Here is a 21761-nt window from a genome sequence, read left to right on the forward strand (position 1 = left end):
CTTATAAAATCTTCTAGTATATGCTAATCTCTTTATTTCCCTTTATCAAGCTCAGCTGAAGTATCTGACATGAAACCGGGCATGTTACGCTGCCGTCTGAAGGCTTCATACTCTTCACGAACTTCTGGATCTGCGGGTGTCCAGTCCAAGGGCCTCAAACGCTTCTTCAAACTCTCTTTAACGTTGCCGCGCTTACGCATCATAATATATACGATGTAGAGCGGTATCCAGATAACTGAAGAGGCAAAGCTTAACCAACCAATAACTACAGCCCATACGGGATACGATGTATCGCCATACGTAATAGTGCGAATAAAAATAATGCTAGTTAATAGAATAAACTAGCAATTGGCATTAATATCATTATTATTATTGTAGTAAGTAAAGTTAATTTAGAAGAACTCACAATTAGCACAATGGGTGTTATGTACATCCAGGAAATTTTCCAATACCAGGACGGACGCTTGCCTAACATAAACTCTATATCATCCATAAAATTGTTTATGCCGTAAATATACGAAACCATCACAGTTTCAACCATACAAATGACTATAACCGCCAAGGCCGAGGAGTACCAGTCCAAGAGCTGTAATATATACATGCCACCCTAAAAAAACAAATTAAATTATGACTGCAGCGTTTCAAAACATGATTTCTTAACTTACATTCGTACACATTACAGAAGACATACCAAAGAAGAGTATACACGAGAGTAGAGTCATTATCATTTTGTATTTTCGCAAAGCTATGATCTCGTCTAGCAATGAGCTGGTAACAGCCTCCAATTGTACAAACTAAGTATTCAAAATGTCAATTAGCTTGGAAGTGTATATGCTAGTCAGGTATACACACCACACTATCAATGCCGAGTAGAAAGAGCATAAAAAAGAACATTAATGCCCATAGCTGTCAGACTGGGCATAATGCGGCAAACGCCTCTGGGTATGTGGTAACAATGAGAAGAAGCCACATATCCAGCGCAGAGGAGTTGGCTCACATGTAGTCGCAGACGTAGGTTATGCCCCGATTATACTCTAGAATGCCCAACATTCCAGTCATTGGTACGTAAATTATTAATCTCGATAATCGACACTTGCAGCTATTACTTTAATAACACGGCGTATATGAAGCACAGACACAGAGAAGACGTTGGAAAAGACACTGCATTACGAGACTGGTGAACCGACATTGGCACTTCGCGAGCTAAGCGAGCTCTTTCAGGATATGGAATCAACATTGGCATTATTGCGATATTATTAAACCTGCCACTTGTTAACAAACCTAATCCCCTCTGTGCCGTGTGCAACGAAGCGATTAGAGAGAATCAGCAGTAGCCTGTCTCACCAAGGGCCTCAGACCGTCCAAGAAAAGAACATTTGCTGAGTCGCTCACTCTGCCCACGATAAGTTGGTCAGATCAAAGGCACATGAACGTCCATTCAAATTACGAGGGTACAGAGAAAAAATGAGATCATAAATGCTCCACCGTACCAACGGAGCGAGAGTACTATTAACGGAGCTATGCGTGAGCATCTATCGACAGATTTGAAAATATATTATTCATTATAGTATATGTCCGTGAAAAAATATATTGTCATAGCATACATATAACAAGAGAAATTGCTAAGGTAAATAGAACGACTTAGCCGAACGCGTTATTAATGAAATAATACTTAAGATTATATATATAGCTTAGACTGAGTATTGAGTCCATAACTCACTCGAGATTTGATGCCATATAATCGCTCGAGTGAGCAAGCAAGTGACACAAAATAATATGATTTGGTCCAGAGAATTAAATAGGTCACTTGTACAAGACATGTCCCACGATGCCACCGTATAAATGTCACAATGCTCCTTCATATATAGATATGCGTAAGACTTCTAAGCTGTAAATACAATTTGTAATATCCAATCAAGCCAATAACTTGTACAAACTTACTGATAAAATTCATCTGCGGATGTTTTAAAATTCTCATCGCCTACTTTGTGCAACTATTTATAGTATACAGAATAAATTTGTAAAACAAACAGCGGATCTAATAATAATCTAGAGCATTTACCTCATCCACAGCGGTGCAATTGGGAGTATTCCAAGAATGATTGCAGTTCACCCAGGGCACTATTTTCCAAAAGCAATAGTCTACATTCATCTCTCTCTATTCTTTCGCGTAGTTGCGATCCTTAAACGCATAAAACAATGTTGTGATTTACGATCGTGAGTACTAAGAACTAACTGACAATGATAACCAGCTCTGACATATAACAAGTAGAGCTTCAGGCATACCGACCTAACAAGTATAAGATCATATCTCAAACTTTTATTATGTCATGTCCTTATAGCGAATACAGTGCGCGTACGCACCAGTGCTCTCGTCGAGGAGACTGAGTGGACTCAGTGTAGCACCATCCCACTATAGACAATACTTGTATGAATCGCTCAGTAATACCATTACATGCATTACCGATAGGGTACCAAAAATGCGCCTAAATTGGGAGAAAAATTAAATAAAAATGTGTTGTTCTCAAACTGAGTAGGAGAAAAAAAATGATATTCCTTGACGAGCCCGGATTTGAACGAGAGCGGAGCTAGTGCGTTCGAACATCCTCTGCGAGTTCACAGTATAACGATGGGTGTGCAAGAATGCAAGGGCGGCCGTTATCAAATTAGATACCAAGTGTGTATTGATTTTGGGTCTAAACCTGTCTCTGCTCGCAACACGCGAAAGATGCTGCGCCGGGAAAACTCTACAGTTGCGCAGACCGCCTAACTAAACACCAACTGAAGCTAAAATCCGAAAGGGCATACGCTGGCGGCGCGCCAAACCGCAAACAAAAGCCACACTGCATAGCTTTCACTCGAAAGCTACAAGCAAAGACACCAACACACTCAATGAATGGAGCTTAAAATAAACACAGATACTGCACATTGGCATGTTCGAGGCGTGACGTCACTGCCCGTTTGCTATTTATGGAGCACGCGAGTTCACATTTTGACGATGCCCACTCATCATTAATTTAGCGAGTGTATGCACGCACATACAGACTTTATATATGTATAGCATAAACATTTATATGTGCAGTTCGACTTACCGCCACCACTGCGGTAGCACAGATAGGGAAAACGCCAGACATTGCCAATGCCAATGGCATAGCCGATGAGCGAGAGCACAAATTCAGCTTTTGATTTCCATTGGCCGCGATTCTCGTCACGGGATATACGCTTCGATCTGCGCTGCTTGGCAGGCTTTGGCTCCTCCTTTGCCTCGTCTGTTTTCTTGTTGAGCATTGTACTTTTGGTTAAACTATACTGAAAATTTTACAACATGCTTGTTGCATCTGCAGTCGAACTAAAAGTATATCGGTAATAATTTAAATAGATAAAGCCTCAAATTTCAGACAATTTTTGAAATTTGAAATTTGAGGAAAAGATAAAGCAGAGCATTGTAGTGTGTAAAATTCCTTTGATAAAAAATCGCATAGTTTGAGTTTTAGTAAATGTTAAACATACAAATTTTTATTTAATTGGCAACTTGTAGCATCGTTAAAATTAATTGGTTTAGTTAACAGTTTGCATTAAGCTAGCTTATGAACTAGATGAGTGTTTGTTTTGTTAAAGCTTCGTTTACATTGTTCGCTCTTGCCGCTGAACTCAACATGCTCGCATCAATAGAACAAGCAGAACTATAAATAGCATGGGTCTTATTGATAGTCTATCAGCTGCACTGTGACCTGCAATGGCGGTGTAATCATCAGGCCTGCGGGACTCACGCTTCTCAGCCTTTTCGCATATATCGCCGCAGTTAGCATGCTCACAGATATCGCAGATGTTGGACTTGGGCGCACGATAGAATTGACGTGCTCGACGAGCTTTTAAAAAATAGGACAAACACATCGTTTAGTTTACGAATGGTTTTGGATTACGTAAGCCCTCGAAAGGCACCTGAGAGTTTGTTTACTCACCATTATCGTAGTAATCGTACATCACCACTGGCACCGGTCGATGTTTGGTCACCTTGACCGTTTTGTAGGCATGCAGCGTGGGACACACCTCACGTCTGTCCAGGTAGTCAAAGTAGATGACCACCTTTGTGTTGCGCTGTTGTGTCTCCACCTTTTTGATGCGTTCGCTAGACTCCAGTGTGGGCAGTGTATCGGTGTCAACCACAAAGCCACTGGGCAGCTGGACTTCCATTACAGCCATATTGGAGCGCTCTGCATCGCCAGGCACAGATACAAAGCTAGCACAGGCTGACAGATGCAAATAATCCGCATGCGAGTTCCGATTGACGGTGGGATCAAGCACAAAACGCGGCCAGGCGCTGGTCACGTTCGTGTTGTATTTGTAGCTAACCTGAGCGAGCGCCATGCCACGGCCAGTGGCAGACACACTTATGTTCTTAATGCTGCTGGGGAGCTGTAATTCAAAAATTTCAAATATGGTTAACAAATTATTAATCATAACTTATTGAATAGGAAAATATTATTTACAAAGAATATAATGTATATATTCATTAAATATTATTTATATTCATTTAAAATTAGTTACATATTTTAATCAATTAAATTAAAAAAAAAAACAATTTGAATGTGATGTAAGTGACATATGTCAACGATAAAAACGGATAAACGAAATCGGTTAAGTCACGAAACTTTGAAAAGAATATTTTTTCTCAAACTTTAGTCGATCTACTTAAGTAGATGAGATCGACAAATTTGCAGGCGAGGATTTATAGATAAGTTTATTTTGTATACAAAGGGCCTAGCTCTTGTAGTTGCTTAAATCTAGACGCTCAGACAGACAGATAGACATAGCTATATCAATTCGGTTCGTCAGGCTGATTATGCCACGCATAAATAAATATTAAAATAAATTTTCTTATAACAACCAATAAATCATTCAGTGTTAAAGCAAATAATTAATCATCTTCAGTTATTTTCATACGCACCTCTACACTCTGGAGCGCCAACGAATTCTGCGCATTTACATTCAAAATAGTCTCTGCACCTTCGCCATAATGGAAACCAATTTGTACATTATTGGCTTGAGTGGAAAAACGCTCGGCAAACATGAGCAACGCCTGCAGACCCACCACAGTGTCCTGGGAAGCCACAAAGCCACCGAATGCATTACGCTGATCCATCAGCCAGTTCAGCACGGGCAACGCATCGCCCACCAGATTGTTCTCCAACAGAGCTAATGCAGCATAGGCAGAGATTTCGATATTCACACTACGTGTTGTATTATACCAGGGCGAGTGCTGTTCATTTGTGGGCGCAGTCTTGTTCCACCATTTGTGTCCATCTGCATTGATGGCCAGTGAGTCGAGACGTTGCAGGAAGGCAGCCTTGGAATTGTGATTGGCTCGCGAGAGCACATAAGTGCCCAGGGCCATGGCATGCAGATTGTTGGAGGTATCCAGGCCACGGGTTATAAAGTCAAGAGCCTTGTTAATATTGTTGCGATACGCCGGATAGGCATCCTGTATTATAAAGCAACAAATTATAATTAGATTATCATGTTTCTAAGGCTTGTTTACTAATGAAATAATTTAACTATAGACTATCGAGTCTATAGCATTTCTATTAATAATCTACTCACCACATTCTCCATTAATGCGAGTGTGACAAAGGCTGTTAAGCTAATGCCAATATCATCGAACCGCTCGAAGATGTCGCCGTGCTCCTCGTAGCCACCGTTACTCGACTGCATGCTGGCCAAATAAGCCAAAGCGCTTTGAAGCACATGCTCATCCACTTGTATGTAGGGTACCGCTTGACGCAGACTTCGTGCCACATAGGCGGTTAGCCAGGTGGAGCTCTGTTTGGGCGTCAGTCCAAAAGCACTAAAGGCGCCATTCTCATGACGATAGTAGAGTAAGCGTTGATAGCCCACTGCCAAGTTTTTAGTTGCTGTCTGTTCCACTTCCGGAGTTAGCTGACGCAGACGCTGCAAAGACATTGGGATGTCAGTTGTAGATAGGCGCTTGGCTTGAAAACTGTTCAACTTACGCCCAAATATTTCAGCACCATTAGATTCGGCACAAAGTTAACCATAGTCTGCTCACCACACCCAGTGGGCAGAAGTATGAGCTGCTGTAGATTACCTACAATGCTGCCCACCAGATCACCCACAGCCTTAACTTCTATGCTAGTTGAGTCGGGTATTGCATTGCGAGGTACTTTGATGGTCACATTCTGTCTTCGCTGTGCATTGGAGTTTAATTCGAAGAGGAAACCACGATTTACACGCTCAGTGGCACCAGCATGCTCGACGAGTAAGCTACGTTCCACTGTGTCGCCTGCCTGTGAGGTGCTGGCCACTGCCTTGATGGGCAGAGCACCTACACGCTTGGGCGTAACAATAAAGGATATGGATCGTGCTGATTTTGCAGGCACCTGAATACTACGACGGCTATACAGCTCTACTTCTGTAAAGATCGAAATTCAGCTTGCTGCGTATATGAATTATATGTTTAGACTTACTGGGCTTATTGGTCTGTTTGCTGTCCAGTTGTGGGAAATCAAAGTCCTGTGCGGTATTATAGAAAGTCACCTCAACGCTGAGATCGCTGTCTCTATTATTATGCACCACAAATGGCAGGGCAATGAGCTCATCTAGAAAATTTGAATGAGGATTTCAGAAAGTGCAATAAGTTAATAGTACTTAAAAATCTTATTAATAGAAATAATTTTTGAAGTTATTTAAAGGTTTTATTAGCTAATATTGTGGAGATTCTATATTTTTATAATAAGACGTTTATAAGTATGTTCTTTATAAAAATGTATGTAAGGAGAGGGGTATTATGTTTACATATTCTTAGAGTCTTATGCACTACAACAACGAATTGAACTTTTGTGTGGTCGTATTACTCCGCAATTGAGATATACCTGGTACTTTTGTTATGTCAACATTATGGCTATTTAGAATTGTAATTGATACTGTCTCTATTTATGCGTCTGTATGCATAATTATGCATTTGTATATATTTTCATATTTGAACATACTACATTGCGATTAGTTGTGCGTGGTTTCTAAAACATTCAACTAAGATAAACAAAGTTAGATAGACAGTTTCCTTAATTTCAATCACTAGTTCATTAAAAGAAATATTACTCTTTGTTAAAGACTCACCTTTGCGAATGGAGTATGGCAGCTCCGTCGATATGTAAAATTCTTTATACGCCTCCAGCTTGCTACTAGGCGCATTTAGGCCTAAACCATTTACAGGATCGAGCGAAAAGGCAGATAGCACCCAAGAGGTCATATCACTAGGTATGCGTCGATGTATCGTATTGCGACCATCGCTACCCGCAGATATGTTTAAGAATAGCCAAGTGTCCGCTGGATCGCGCATTACATGAATGCGTGGATTATGCCAGAAGGGTTTAGGCGTATAGCTGAATGCGTAGCGTCCTTTACCGGGTGGTAAGGTGTTTACCTCTATTTTGTGAGCTGGTCCAATGTCTGTCTTGCGCACAGTTGTAAGCTTGTCTTCTTCAACGGTGGTTGAGCTGTCGCGACCCAGCGAGGGGGTGGTCTCTGCTTCTGCAAAGAGTAAGCAAATTTTAGAAAAGAAAAGTCAGTTTTTGTAAAAACTTACCTTTTTCCACAAAGTAGTCTGTGTTGGACATGGTTATAACACCAGATTCCTTGCCAGGTGAACCAACTGGTGAATTGACATCACTCAATTCATAGGCATATAGCGCATCCATTAAGCGATCATGCGTTAGATCATTGCCTAAAATACGTGTATCAGTTAGAGTAGGCTGCAAGTAAGTTGGAGCGCTTACCCTTGCTAAGAGCCGCTGCATTTTGATCGACTAACATAAGACCCACATAAGAGTAGGGCTTGGTGCTAATGCCTATGTCAATATCTTGTCCCGGTGGTGCTCTTATAGGTGCTTCAATTTGTACCTAGAGCCATCCATTAAAGTTAAGACGCATTTATAAAGATTATACTACAAAAGAACTCACGGCATTTAAAAGATTTTCCTCAAATTGTATAATCTGTTCATCGTAGACAAATTCGCCATCCACCACCATGTAGACCAGCAGCTTGGCACGCGGCATCATTGCGAAAGAGGCCAAAAATTTAATAGTGTGGTAACTATTGTCAGCCACCTAATGGAAACGATACAAAAGAAAGCTTTAAAAAGCAAGTCGATTGCCAAATTAAATTTGTCTGACATCATCCAATTCGCATAGGACTCATATACATATGTCTTTAAGTCGATTTCTTTTAAAATAAACAAGTGTAGATGGGCTATTTCGATAACTTGCATAATGGTTTCTATGCCGAGATTTAGACGAAATTATTATTTCGATTCTGACTACTTTCAACGGAAACCTGCAGCAATAACTGTTGTTTCACAACTTACATCAACGGTACGCGAAAGTATAATATCACCACGTCCCACAATCTGATACATAAAGTATTTGATCGGCGCATTTGACTGGACTGCCACCGCAATTTCCTGATTCACCATGGGTCTGAAAGAAAGAACAGTAGCTTGGTTAACTTTGTGCGAGAAATATTAATGAGCGCACTTACTTGTCATTGAGCACCTTGGCTGTTATATAACTCTTGCTGTGTAAATGCTTACGTGGCACTTTGCCCACATCGCTTATCACGCCTAGATAGTCCACTATGATGGAATGGAACTCGTCACGATCGCCTATTGGGACTGTAAACTTCATTTTAATCTCGCCACGTGCATCGAGTTGATAAACTGTGCGATTGTACATTTCACTGCTGCCATAGACGTTGGTTAAATAGGCGGTGATCTCGGGATTAAAGTCGCGTATGGCTGAACCGTCATTGCGTACAATGCGTGCCTGTGGACGAAATAGCGAAAATGAGGGAAGAGTCATGAAGTGAGCGTTTGTGTACTAACAGTCGCTTCAAAAGGCACGCCTGGGATATAGTAGCTGGGCAGCCTGACCGGCTCCACACGGAAATGATTAAGATATAGAGTAAGCACTGTGGAATAGTTCTGCACAGAGCCTGTGGAACGCTCCTCGACCAATGCATCCAACAGATACTGACGCTCATAGTCTTGTTTCAGCTGCAGTTCCTGCACAATGTCAAACTCGAAATAGGCGCTACCATCAATGGGCACAACCTTGCGTGTAATCAAATCATTGACAAATGGTTGCAACGAGCCAAAGAAAGTGGGATATATAGATAGAGTAGCCTCACCCACAATGGGCTGACCAAAAGCGTAGCTATAATGATTATAAAAATAAGTTAAAAGTTAAAATGGTATGAATTTAAAACTTACTGCGCTCGCACCGTTGCTGCAATTTTTCCATCTTTATAAATGGCACGACGTGGCGTATCGATGTCAATTACAAATTTTGGCAATATATGATCGAGTATTTCAAAAGTTTGCTTGTGCTGCTGCTCAGCCACATCCACAACAATGGACCAATCACCGAAGCGTGGATAATCCGACAGTTGCAGCTCATTGGAGTATATGGCATTAGTTAAACGTATGTCTTTGTAGCTTCTTATAACATTATTGCCAGAGTCTTTGATCTCTACATGAACGCGCCCATACGCTCGTGCTGGCTTTAAGTTTGCATCCAGCAGCAATATACGATAATGCATCAGATCGCCTGGCTTATAAATGCTTTTATCTGTTTGAATAAGCACCGTAAACTGCTTAGACTCAAAATGCAGTTGAGTTTCATTTGTAAAGAGAATACCACTCAAGCCCTCCGCTGTTAGACGATAGCGATCTGTCTTTAGGGCTGGTATCTGTGGGAAAATAATATTGCTGAAATGGCATTTTGATGAAGTTGAAAGCTGAGCAGTTACCTCAAAGTGCAAAAGCTGTGTGGAGTAGGGTCTCAGCTCGACGGTTTTGAAATCTGTGTAGCTATTGCTGAGGATGCCCACTTTGATGCGAGCTGGCTCCAGCGACTTGTGTAAACTCACTGCCACATGGTATTGTGAGTTTGGCCGCAGCGTATTTGGTGCTATTATGGAATACAAACTGCAAAACAAGATGCATAAATTTATAATGCTGGTTCCGCATAAAGTTGTCTTACACCTACAACTAAGCGAAACTCTATTCACGCGCTTAACGGAAGATAAACAATACAAATGCTTGGACTTGAAGGGGTAATGTACTTTGCTGTTTGCTTGTGGTTGTGAGTTCGAGTGAGGGCAAAAAGCGTTTCGCTTTGGTTCATCTTGTCTACGCTCTAGCGGGGTCTTGACAATAGTAACAATTTTTGTGGTTTATTTTCTTTTGCTTTTATTTTCGGTTTCAGTTGCTACTGCAGCTTTTAACTGAGCAGTTGCAGCTGCTTGGCTAGTAGGTCAAGCTAGAATGTGAAATAAATTAATACAGGCTGAGTGCAACAAGCAAATGTGACTAACTATATTAATGATCGTGACTGCAAAGGATTTGCATACAGGTAAAGTCTGTACAAAAACTCTTAGCAATATCTTAAGCTAATGACATATGGTATGCAAGATCATTGGACACTCTATATATGTTTTTATAAGAAAAATTAAAACGTACAAAGTCAGCTAATAAGTTAGTTATTTTGACAGTTCTCAGATATCAATTTTAAAAAATATTCTTCGAGATATAATTTGCAGTTTGTTGAACATTTTTGTTTATTTTTGTATTAAATTAGAAAGCTTAGAAGGTCTTGCGCATGTTTGCCTCTTTCTAATGGTATCGGTATATATTTTAAAAACATATCCATCATGAGATTTCGTTAGCCTCTCTCTTTATCGCATTCATCTGTCTTTTTATTGCTTTAAAGTGTATGCCAAATTCGTTTGGAATCTTATATAATGTTGCCTTCTACGCTTAACAGCTTGTAGCGCCTATTTTGGCATTGGTGCGTTTGTTTTATTTGCTTCCCATCTAAACTGCTGTGGCTTTTAAGTAAGCGAGCAGTTGAGGTTGCAAAATCTACAGACGGCTTAACTGTGCCGTTCTGTCCGCTTGTACAGCGTGTCCGGCGTGTCCAAAGTGTAGCCTGTTTGTCTAGCTCTTGGCGTAATTCACAGTTGTGGCTTGTTCTAATTTCAATTGCTGCCGCCTAACCTGTTCCCACCATTTCTTTTGTGTTTATGTCACGTTTGTTAGGAACTGGCGACAAAACAAAAACTGGTTACCCTGGTGGTCTCTTGGCTGTTGCGCTTACAGCTTAGGCAGACAAATGGCAATTCTAATTTCGCTTTTTTAAAACTATTTAAATTGCCCACAAATTGAATGCAGAAGTTCCGCTTGAATGCTTTGCATTTAGTTGGGTGCTAAATGTGCATTTTATAAGTCGTATATATCGATTTAGCTGAGTGACCGATATATATTAGTGTGTGTGTGTGTGTAAAAGCTGTCATTTTGCCTTGAGTAGCTGTTACCATATATGGAAAAGAGTATGAACTTGAATCAAGCAAGGCAGATATAGTTTGGCAATAAGCCTTAGCCATATTTAAAATATGCCAAAGATACAAGTACTTGAACGCCAACATTACTTTTGACTGCAAATCAATCAGAATTTCGCATATGTTTTACATTATATGCCTACAAGCAAGTATATAAGTGTTGTGACATTTAAGCAGCTGGACAAGCTTGACGGTCAGTCAAGGTGAGCGGACTAAAATGCGGTAATAAATAAGTGCAAGCCGTGTTAATGTGTCATCTACTTAGCATCGGGGTGCCGCTTAAGCATCAAGTTAAAGCGCAGTTTACTTAAGTAAAAGGTTGAAAGCTTTCAGTAAAAATTATTTTATATTAATACTTATTGCAATTACGAATATTGTCAGCATTTTAGTATATGGAACATAGAGTTTGCGTAGGTTTTTTGAATGTATTATTGTATTATTATGTATTATTAATTGACTGTCAAGCTATTTATGCTATGATAAAGTCATAAAAGTCTTCTATTCTGACTAAAATATTCATTCATGATTTGCAAGTTTAATTCATAAATCCAGCTATTAAAAGTTAGCTTAATAGTGTATTTCATAATTTTACTAACTATCTATTTCATGTTGTTAATTTCTTGATTACACCCTCTTAATTATATAGCTAAAGCATAGTAGTTGCGATAGCGAGCCGGCATTTCTTTTGCTTTGAGCCATAAAAACGAGATAATTTGTTAGGTTCGTTGCCTAAGTCATTTGTTTTTGATTTTTTTTTGTGTTGACTGTTAAATAGCGTCTGATGTCATTTCAAGTTTTACTTAAAATTTTTGTACAACTCGTCAGCTGTGTTTGTCACTCGCAGCTGTCAACAGCGTGGGAGTCTAATGAGTATTAGAAATACTGAGCGTTTAGTTGAATGTGTATCTGTGTGATTGTTACATGTGTGTGTTTGTGTGTGTGATTGTTATATTTACTAACCCCTGTGCAACTGTATGCGCTGGCACTAACAAAAGTAAACAACTTATGACTGTTAGCACATAATTCAGTTTGGTTTCACGTTGCGCGCACATTTTGTACACTGCTCACTTTTGTGCCTTTGAAAATTAAGTATAAACACGTTTGTCAATTAAATTGCCGAAATTTTCTTGATATTGGCAGCACACATTATACTCAAGCTGAGCGAGATTGCAAACGTTGTTGTTGTTGTTGCTACTGCTGGTTTCCGCGTAGGTAGTCAACGTTTTTGCTCGCACACTGCACCAAAAGTCTTAACTGAAGCCAGATTTGGCTTGCTTGCTTGTTGTTGTTGCTTCACTTGTTCAACCAGCAGCAGATTGCGCCAACTTCTACACAAGCCAAGCAAACAGACACGAATTCAAAGCGCTCGCCTTAAGTTTCACTTTCGTTTCGTTGCGCGTTTACTTGTTGACCGTTTGTAAGCTCGCGAGTAACTGATTCTGCACTCAGCGCCTTACCTTTTGATCAGTCAAAAAATTAGCAAGAGACGCGAAAGCTTTTAGCGTGGGCGCAGCTTTGTAGCAATTGGTTTGTGTATTAGCTAAGCGACCAAAGACTGTTAAGTACGGACTGTTGAGTCCATGTTAAGTTTAACAGTTTGATTTAAGGTTTTCGTCGCAGTCAGTAAATATACATTTTTAATTTTTTTTTAAGTTTTTTTTTAAATAATATAAACAAAAACATATTTATGGTAATTTAAATTTTTATATAAAAAAAAAGTGTTAGTATAAAAATTGAAAATAAAAATTGAGCTGAAATATCTTTTCAGCCAGATCAAATTCGGATTATTAATACCTTTCAACTGAAATATATAATATTTAAATTCATAAAGTTGTATTACTTTAAAGAAAACTATTATAATTAATTTTTAATAATATATTATGACTATTCAAATTTCAAAACCCGGCTAAGCCTAATAAGTGCGATTAAGCAAAGGAATCGAATTTGCATATTTGTATTTATGTGTGAACATGAAATATGTAAAGCATGTGCAAATTATTGAGTGATTGCTGCTGGATGGTCGTGCTCAAAATTGTATTTAAAGACCGCCTCGAGATGAAGTACTCTCATTGCGGGCTCGAGCGGCGATCAGTGCCCATCGAAACGTTTCGTTGCGGTCGATTTCAAGAATCAAAGCGAATTTTCATCTTTATTTTGTGCCGTTATTTCTGTGTGTGTGTGTGTCTGGATGATAGTGAAAAACAAAGCAAGCAAATAAAGACACTGTGAATCATTAAACTTTATTTTACAAGTTGTGAAGTGAACTTTAGTTGATTACAATTATGAACTAAAAGCCAAGTCGTGTCAAAAAATTAAAAATATGAATATAAACAAAACGCAAATTATGTCGCGCTCTTTAGTTTTTGTGTTGTGCCTGCTACAATTGGCATTGCTTATAGCTGCCAACGAGTAAGTCTACATAAATACATATGTATGTACATATGTGCTAAAAAGGTTATCAAAAATATTTCCAAGTGTTTCACATAGACAAGGTCGAGGTAGTTTCCAGTATAGTCACACTTTTTATATATACACTTGATATGCTGCTGCATTCTAAGTAATATGTGTACATAGGTAGACAACCAGATAAGAAATTCCTTTTAAGATAAACATTTATTTTTGCTTATATACGGAACCGGCTCAATGCTCCAAAACTGAAAAATGTATGCATAAAAAAGATTAAAACTAGGTTTTAAATTTTAATTATGTTTAAATTTAAAATTTCGCACGCATTTAATATACTTTGCTAAATTTCTAGATTGTTAGTTTTTCGAAGAAAAGTTGAATGTGTCAAATTGAAATGAAGGGAGCCATACATATAAAATAAACAGGGCTGCTAGGACTTGTTCGCAATAATTTGATTTAAATAAACTGTACAGGGTCGAAATTCGGAAAATTATGAGCTACGTTAATATAGGGTCATAAAGCTTATTTGCTCCCATTAAAGTCTGAATATTTAAAAATTATATTGCAAAATCGTCGTTTGTAATAATGTGAGTCAAATGAATATTGAGTGGCCTATTAGCAGTACCTAAAATGTATTTTTTATATTCAAAATCGTGGTCTAGGATAATTAGAGCTTTAAATATTTATTAGAAATAGCCTATTATGGGAACTCTCATTATGCCAAATATAATTATTAGCAAGTGTGTTTTGAATTCAGAATTTTCATAATGCTCAAAGTCTATTTTTTATAGCTACTATTCGGTTGTCGGACCTGGAACAATACGCTCTAATTCCAAATACAATGTGGCGGTGACGATGCATAAAGCCAGAAGTATTTTAGCTAAGTTAGTTCGACAGAACTTAATAGATGTGAGCATTTCTGGACCCTCCTTCAATGAGACCAAACGTGTTGAGGTGGGACACGATTCCACCGAGATTGTGGAATTCGATGTGCCGACGTTAGCTAAGGGAGAGTATAATCTGACAGCTGTCGGCGTTGAGGGCGTCATCTTTAGGAACTCAACCACACTAAATGTGGCGGACAACAATCCATTGATATTCATACAAACCGATAAGGCAATTTACAAGCCTGGGGATCGAGTGCAATACCGAGTGTTGTTTTTGAATGAGAGCACACGACCAGCAGTCGTTGATGAGCCCATAACCGTTACTATTATTGATCAAGGAGGAAATCGGGTGAAACAGGTGGCAAATATAACGCTCACCAAAGGAGTTTATGCGGGACAGTTGTCATTGACTGCTGAGCCAATGTTTGGTAAGTGGGTAATAAAAGTGACTGTGGCAGGTGCTGCATAAAAGTGACTGTGGCAGGTGCTGCTACTGAGACCAAGTTCTTTGAGGTGGCCAAGTATGTCCTGCCGAAATTTGAGGTAAAAATCGAGGCTATGAGGGATATTGCCGTACAGGATGGTGTTATCAGGGCTATAGTGCGGGCCCAGCACACCCATGGCCAGCCATTGAAGGGCACTGCTAACGTCTCTATATCTCCAAGCTATAATTCCTTTAGGCCTAGTGAGAGTGCTATAAATCAGCAGAAAACAATTGAAATCGTTGGGAAGGGTGAGGTGGAGTTCGTCATTGACGCCAAAGATTTCAGTGGACATTATACCCCGCCTTTGATGATATTTGCCGAAGTAACTGAGACACTTACAGGCAACAAACAAAATGCTTCCGTCATAATTAATGTGCACTTGCAGCGCCTTAACCTAGAGGCTATTAATAATAAAGCTACCTATCGTCCTGGTCAGCCTTTTATCTATGAGTTTGTGGTTAAGAACTTAGATGGCTCGCCTGTGCAGGATAACGTAACAATAGCTAAGCTTATTTTTGAGCCACCAAACAAATTTTTCAATGAAGACGCAACTGCTCAACCCGATAAGGACACGTTGCAATTTGAGGCCACATTAAATAAACATGGCATTGCTAGATTTAATATCTCGCTAGCTGCGAACGAGGATCGATTCTTCAGTGTTAAAGCTGCTTTTGCTAACTCGAGCGCTTATCTGGGTTCAATTGCCAACTTTCGGCCTGATATTGATAGCGACGAGCCGCTGTTGATACAAGTTAAGACCGAGAAGTAAGTAATGTCTACATGACCTTAACTTATCCTATATTATTTAACTTGAGCTTTGAGAATTGCAATATAATTAAATTAACCTTACAGACCCAAGTTGGAAGAAGATGTTGAAATTGAAGTAAAGTCTGATGAGAACATACCCTATATTGTTTACACAATTGTTGCTCGCGGTAATATTGTTAAGACTGAACATGTCCGAGTCAGTAGAATTTTAACTAAACATAAGAGTTACACTTTCAAACTGACACCCACCTTTGCTATGGTGCCGCAAGCCTCAATCTATGTATTCTATATTCTAAATGATGATTTGCATTTCGTGGAGGAGACGATACATTTTGAAAAACAACTGGAAAATTCGGTAAGCTATATCTTAATTCTATTAGTTGTGTAAGGAGCTAAGGACAACTGTCTTTGCAGATTAAAATCACAGCTCCGATTGAGGTTGAGCCCAATCAAGAAGTTAAGTTGCAAATTAAAACCGAGGCGGACTCGTTTGTTGGCCTGCTTGCTGTGGACCAAAGTGTTTTATTGCTCAAGGCTGGTAATGACTTGGCTCGTGATAGTATTTTCAATGGTCTCGATAAGTACAAGACAACAACACCGTGGCAACAAGGTTATGGACGCTATCCAGGACAAGCATCTGGTTTGGTAACATTAACAAATGCTCATTATCCGTATAATTCGGGTAAGTTATGTTAAATATATTATTTCTTATTTAAGCTGTTATACCGTTTTAATAAATAGTCAGAAAGAGGCATTTATACAATTGAAATTACTTTTTTAAAATTGAAGTTATTTTTAAAACGTTATAGTTAAGCGAGTTGTAATTGATGATGGAGGTGATCTAGGCTTTGATACCGTCGATGGTAGAGTTCCGAGCAAATCTTATCGTAAGAATTTTGCAGAGGTCTGGATATTTGAAGGTGGCAATTTGAGGTGGGCTATTGCCTAGATATACGTAAAGCATAGTGGGCATGTAATCCTAATTCCAATGAATCCCAATGTTTTTTATATTTCTACTTACATTTAGACTAAGTGTATTCGATTAATTAAGGTGAAAGCTATGCTTTAGTTTTGTTATTGTGATGATAAGAGTACGAAATGAATATAACTTTTCTTTTCTTTTATTGCTCCTAATTTATTTGTTTTATATTTGTAAATAGATTAACACTATTGGTGTATAAGATTAACACTAATATTGGATAAATCATTACTAAAATACAAACTTTCTATGCAGATCCAGGAGAGTGTGAAGTTGAACTTGTAGTAGATAATTTAGATGACAAAGCTCCTGATGAATATAATATACAAGTACTTAATAGTATCACTGATACGTGGATCTATCAAGATATCGAGAAGTATGAACAATTAAGATTAGGCTTTAATTTATTTTTTTTTCTGCTTTAATTTCTTTTTGTTTTCTTTTTGTATGTAATACAAACAACTATTTTCATATATTTGCTAATCGAATCATAATCTTTAAAAACATTATCATATAAGTGACCCATGCACTATTAGCCGTTCGACTCAACGGTGAATACGAATCTAAAATTGGAAAGAGTCCTTTTATAAAGTATAAAGTTCTTAACAAACATTTATTTTTATCAACTTTCAAATGTATGTATGTATGTATGTATATGTAGTTAGGAAAATAATTTTCTTACATTATGATCATTAAATTTACTTAAACATAAAATGTGTCTTCATTCTTTAAGTTGCTATTACAAAAAAACTGGACTCAGGCCTTATACCTATTATGAAAGTCAGTGGGGATAGCAAAAACAACACGACAAAAATCAAGTCCACTCAAAATCATACTAATTCCAAACCCCAATCGACCGAAGAATCTATTTCTGGCGTACAGCAAACTGTAATTGAAACTTGGATTTATGCAGAAAATTTAACAAAAAAGTATAGAATATTACGTAATACATAATCATAGTAATTACACACTAATTAGCATGTCCACCATATGTATGAGTTTGTGTATGTCAGCATGCTCTTCATTACTAATGTGTACATACTTTCAGCAATATAAATGTCTTTGTCTATGTCTGCGTGTAACCAATTTTCTGAATTGTTATTTTAAAAAATGTTTTGATCGTTTTTATTTTTACTTCAAAATGCAGTGCAGATGGAAATATTTTCGAATTGACTAAAAAAGCACCGGATACTTTGACGTCTTGGGTTGTCACTGGCTTTGCACTGAGCCCTAACAAGGGATTGGCTTTAACTGAAGAGCCAAGTCTAGTACGGGTCTTCAAGCCTTTTTTCATCGCTTTGAATTCGCCTGACTCTATGACATTAGGCAAGAATATAGCAGGGTAAATTAGTGAATTTTGTAGTTTTATTTATTTGTTAAATACTTACAGGCGAGGTTGTTTCGTACCAGTTACTGTTAAAATATTGCTGACAATTGACTGGTGAAGTTTCAAGTTTGTCGTAGGATCAACGACATACAAAGATTGAGTTCCGCGGAGGTTCTACAAATCATGTTACAAAGAGGCAAGCTGACCAGGGACGATATGTTAGAAATATAAGCATTCCGGCTAATAGCGGCAATTCAGTTTCCTTCATGATACGTCCCATCAGTGCTGGTGCATCAACATTGAATATAGGAGCCTTGTCGCCTGCAGCAGGTGATAGCATATCTAGGCCCATAAGAGTGCAGCCGACTGGCGAGCTACATAGAGAAAACAGAGAAGTTCTTTTAATTCTTGAAGAAAGTGTGGAAGTAAGTCAAGAGCTATGGATCGAAGTGCCCGGGCAGACTACTATGGACTATATTGAAATTTGTGTTATGGGTGATATCTTGGGTCCCGTATTTGGGAATTTAAGAAGGTTGTTAGATTATGATCATAACGCGTGCGGTGAGCAAAACATGATTAACTTTGTACCCAACATTATGGTTCTCCAATACTTGGATGCAACAGATAAAAATATGCCTAATCTGAAGAGTGATGCTGAGTATTATATGGAATTGGGCTATCAACATGAACTGACATATAAGTTATCTAATGGTGCCTATAGCCTGTGGGGACCTAAAAATGATGGCCCCGGCTCAACTTGGTTGACTGCTTATGTGATGCAGTCTTTTCACCAAGCAAAGCCTTACACCTATGTCGATCCCAATACTTTATGGGAAGGTCTTAATTTCCTGCGTGAGCAACAAGTTGATTACCATGGATCCTTCCAGGAAGATGGCAAAAATAACGACTTCAGCCCTGGGAGTCATCTTGCGCTTGCTTCCTTTGTACTGCTCGCCTTCTTGGAAAATGAGGTAAGGGGATTGATGTCCTTGCATGAATTAATCACAGTTCACTTCTACTTCGGTTTGCTTGTAATACTTGTAATTTTATTTTTTTTTTTAGGAATTTTATAGTGAGTTTCAGCAAACTATTGAAAATGGGGTGCGATATGTGGCTACCGGTGCTTATGATGACCAATATGATGATCTGCACTCACAAATGCTTGCTGCAAATGTGTTGGGCAGGGCAGGGCATTCAGAATTAGGACAAATCATGGAGAAGCTGTTGGCAAGAGCCCGAAAATCTGATGAACAAATGTGGTGGGTCCCGGAGGGATCAGGCAGCACTGCTATCCAGTGTACTGCATATGGGTTGATGGCGCTACTGGATTATAAGCATGCGCAAGAATCATTGCCCATTGTTAAGTGGCTGGTGGGTCAGCGCAATAGCTTTGGTGGTTATGATAACTCTCTAGACACGGTCTTAGCTCTGCAAGCGCTTACAAAGTTTGCGATTAAGACAGGTGCATCTGACAACACAGTGATTGAGTATACTACCGACGGTAATTTGGAGTCGAAGGCGACACTTATTGTAAACCCAGATGGAGATGCCAGACAATGTCAAAGTCTGGAAAGCAACACACGCGTTGTTCAGTTTTATGCCGCACAAAAGGGAATGGCCATACTGCAGCTACATTATCAGTATTATGCTCATCCGTTTAATAATAAAAAGAAACGTCAAGCTACAAACTCAACGGGGCATCACTACGAAAAAAAGCCAAGTTTTAAGATAACGCCCAATGTCAAAGATACACCGGCGCATCTGCTTGAGCTTGAGATCTGCGCCGAATATGCACCTCCGGGGTGTTCTAACCAGACCAAAAACTCCTTTATGGTGGTTATGGAGGTATCAATGCCATCGGGCTTTGTTGGCGAAGTGGACAGCTTTGATAAAATGTTGGCGCTCCGCGACGTCAATCATGTTGAAACTAAGGAAAAGGGCACAAAGGTGGTTATTTATTTTGGTCCCCTGAAGCCGGGAGTAGTCCTGTGCGTGCCCGTGGAAGGTGCTCGTGCACATTTGGTGGCTGAACCGAAACCAGCTCGTATTTTAATGTACGATTACTACCAGACCGAACATAGAGCCACTGAGTATTACGAGATCAGTACCTCATTCTGTGACATTTGTGAGGGAGCAGAGTGTGGATCGGATTGTGACAAAAAGCAGTCAACTTAATTACAAAATACAAAAATATTTAGTTGAACATTTATCTAACGTTTAATTGCACACCTAAAATAAAGCCGTTGCTTTGCAAACATTTTATTTATTTATTTCGAAAATGTATTCGGTTTACTCTCACCATCAATTAAACTAAACAAAAGAAAAATAATTAAAGTATTTGATTTCTGAAATTAAAACATTAACTCACTTCTGAACATTAGAAATTAGCAGCTTAACAAGTATTTTTTCTTCAAGCATAATCCGTTGAAAATTTGGCTGCTCTGTCGGGCTGACCATCAAATGGGCTTCATTGTGCGTCATTCGCCATAGATTATACTAAACAGAGTACGAAAAATAGTTATAATTTTTATATAATTTTGAAAAAAAAGCAGCCAACTTTCTATACTGTATGACGAAAAGATTGCAGAGAGCACACGCATTGCATAATAAATAAATATACATAAATATACATATTTATTATAATCAATAAATATAATTATTTTAGAATTCAAAAACAGAACTTTAAAATATGCAAGTTGTTAATTGACATTATGGTGTTATTTCTTAAAAATTAAAGTCTAAAAATTTTCTTGGGCATGAAAAAAAAAATCTCAAGCTGTGGAAATGTATGTAACAGGCCAAGATGGTAGACCGACGTTTTAATTATGCAACTTAATCGATAAGGCTTGAATATTATTAATTCATTATAGTTACATTGCTGGGCTCATTTAGTAGACTGTTGATTAGATCACGTTGCTGCATATTTTGTATTTGAATACTAAACACAGAATAGTTATCAAAGCGCACAGGAGTTTGTTCCGATATTCCTAGCGTTGCTAAGAGAATTACTGTCAGCACAAGTTTCATTTTCACTGACACTTTTTAAATTAATAACAGTTAAGATTTGTTGCTACATGTATTTAAAGACGGCTACTTACTGACTGACTCATTTAACAGCTGTAATATTAAGCTTACAAAAAATGAACAAAATTAACAAATGAAATGTTGTATAACAAAAGAGCGGCTGCCTGTTTTTTTAGCTTAATAATTTCAAAATTCAAAGTAAAAGCAATGCAAAAAATTATTATCAGAATAATTGTCATTGGGGACCTATTTATTAAAAAAAAAACAGTTTTCATTTTAAGCCAACAAATTAAGTGTTCAATCAATTGTAACTTTACAATATCGTTATAATTATCATATACGTAATTAACGTCGGGAAATTGTAACAAGTGCAAGTTAAACTTTGCGTGTCTTACACTTTGTCTGTGTGGGGATTTAATGGACCCAAACAAATGCAAAATTAAATAAAGGCCTGAATTGATATTCGTAAACA

General features: G+C 38.4%; 4 protein-coding genes and 1 long non-coding RNA gene across 5 annotated transcripts; 1 reads left to right on the forward strand and 4 right to left on the reverse strand.

Annotated features, from left to right (window-relative positions):
* Positions 1-2: 2 nt before the first annotated feature.
* Positions 3-925, reverse strand: LOC108608553 (sodium- and chloride-dependent glycine transporter 2). The gene is made up of 4 exons (XM_033294323.1): positions 853-925; positions 666-794; positions 407-607; positions 3-341 (listed from the first exon to the last, which is right to left on the reverse strand). Exons 1-4 carry the CDS (start codon positions 892-894, stop codon positions 33-35), a joined length of 681 nt encoding a protein of 226 aa, XP_033150214.1. The 5' UTR covers positions 895-925; the 3' UTR covers positions 3-32.
* A 942-nt stretch (positions 926-1867) lies between these two features.
* Positions 1868-2152, reverse strand: LOC108607096. Its single transcript, XR_004458912.1, has 3 exons — positions 2063-2152; positions 1942-1994; positions 1868-1888 (listed from the first exon to the last, which is right to left on the reverse strand). It is a non-coding gene; the product is annotated as an uncharacterized LOC108607096 (long non-coding RNA).
* A 308-nt stretch (positions 2153-2460) lies between these two features.
* Positions 2461-3409, reverse strand: LOC117134654 (sodium- and chloride-dependent betaine transporter-like). The gene is made up of 2 exons (XM_033294142.1): positions 3093-3409; positions 2461-2486 (listed from the first exon to the last, which is right to left on the reverse strand). The coding sequence occupies exons 1-2, from the start codon at positions 3286-3288 to the stop codon at positions 2461-2463; spliced, it is 222 nt and encodes a 73-aa protein (XP_033150033.1). The 5' UTR covers positions 3289-3409.
* Positions 3410-3489: 80 nt separating this feature from the next.
* LOC108608485 (CD109 antigen) lies at positions 3490-12797 on the reverse strand. Its single transcript, XM_017999881.2, has 16 exons — positions 12374-12797; positions 9824-10001; positions 9285-9763; positions 8898-9228; positions 8555-8838; positions 8382-8493; positions 7978-8124; positions 7794-7917; positions 7604-7741; positions 7135-7548; positions 6486-6617; positions 6012-6430; positions 5602-5949; positions 4949-5482; positions 3963-4416; positions 3490-3869 (listed from the first exon to the last, which is right to left on the reverse strand). The coding sequence occupies exons 1-16, from the start codon at positions 12463-12465 to the stop codon at positions 3652-3654; spliced, it is 4404 nt and encodes a 1467-aa protein (XP_017855370.2). The 5' UTR covers positions 12466-12797; the 3' UTR covers positions 3490-3651.
* A 700-nt stretch (positions 12798-13497) lies between these two features.
* On the forward strand, positions 13498-20588 carry LOC108608403 (CD109 antigen). Its single transcript, XM_033294143.1, has 11 exons — positions 13498-13822; positions 14611-15169; positions 15205-15956; positions 16044-16314; positions 16374-16641; positions 16769-16900; positions 17672-17867; positions 18086-18280; positions 18329-18347; positions 18421-19236; positions 19328-20588. The coding sequence occupies exons 1-11, from the start codon at positions 13734-13736 to the stop codon at positions 20438-20440; spliced, it is 4410 nt and encodes a 1469-aa protein (XP_033150034.1). The 5' UTR covers positions 13498-13733; the 3' UTR covers positions 20441-20588.
* Positions 20589-21761: the final 1173 nt, after the last annotated feature.

Source organism: Drosophila busckii, chromosome 2L, assembly GCF_011750605.1.
Source record: "Drosophila busckii strain San Diego stock center, stock number 13000-0081.31 chromosome 2L, ASM1175060v1, whole genome shotgun sequence".
Taxonomy (NCBI): domain Eukaryota; kingdom Metazoa; phylum Arthropoda; class Insecta; order Diptera; family Drosophilidae; genus Drosophila; species Drosophila busckii.

Coding starts and splice junctions, on each gene's coding strand:
- LOC108608553 (XM_033294323.1), bottom strand. CDS start 894: ATGTTCTTTTTTATGCTCTTTCTACTCGGCATTGATAGTGTG. Junction 795..852: donor TACTCGGCATTGATAGTGTG/GTGTGTATACCT, acceptor TTGAATACTTAG/TTTGTACAATTGGAGGCTGT. Junction 608..665: donor CTTCTGTAATGTGTACGAAT/GTAAGTTAAGAA, acceptor TTGTTTTTTTAG/GGTGGCATGTATATATTACA.
- LOC108608403 (XM_033294143.1), top strand. CDS start 13,734: ATGAATATAAACAAAACGCAAATTATGTCGCGCTCTTTAGTTTTTGTG. Junction 13,823..14,610: donor TTGCTTATAGCTGCCAACGA/GTAAGTCTACAT, acceptor TATTTTTTATAG/CTACTATTCGGTTGTCGGAC. Junction 15,957..16,043: donor ATACAAGTTAAGACCGAGAA/GTAAGTAATGTC, acceptor TTAACCTTACAG/ACCCAAGTTGGAAGAAGATG.
- LOC117134654 (XM_033294142.1), bottom strand. CDS start 3,288: ATGCTCAACAAGAAAACAGACGAGGCAAAGGAGGAGCCAAAGCCTGCC. Junction 2,487..3,092: donor GTGCTACCGCAGTGGTGGCG/GTAAGTCGAACT, acceptor CTCCCAATTTAG/GCGCATTTTTGGTACCCTAT.
- LOC108608485 (XM_017999881.2), bottom strand. CDS start 12,465: ATGTGCGCGCAACGTGAAACCAAACTGAATTATGTGCTAACAGTCATA. Junction 7,742..7,793: donor TGCAGCGGCTCTTAGCAAGG/GTAAGCGCTCCA, acceptor CACGTATTTTAG/GCAATGATCTAACGCATGAT. Junction 6,431..6,485: donor CAAACAGACCAATAAGCCCA/GTAAGTCTAAAC, acceptor CGATCTTTACAG/AAGTAGAGCTGTATAGCCGT.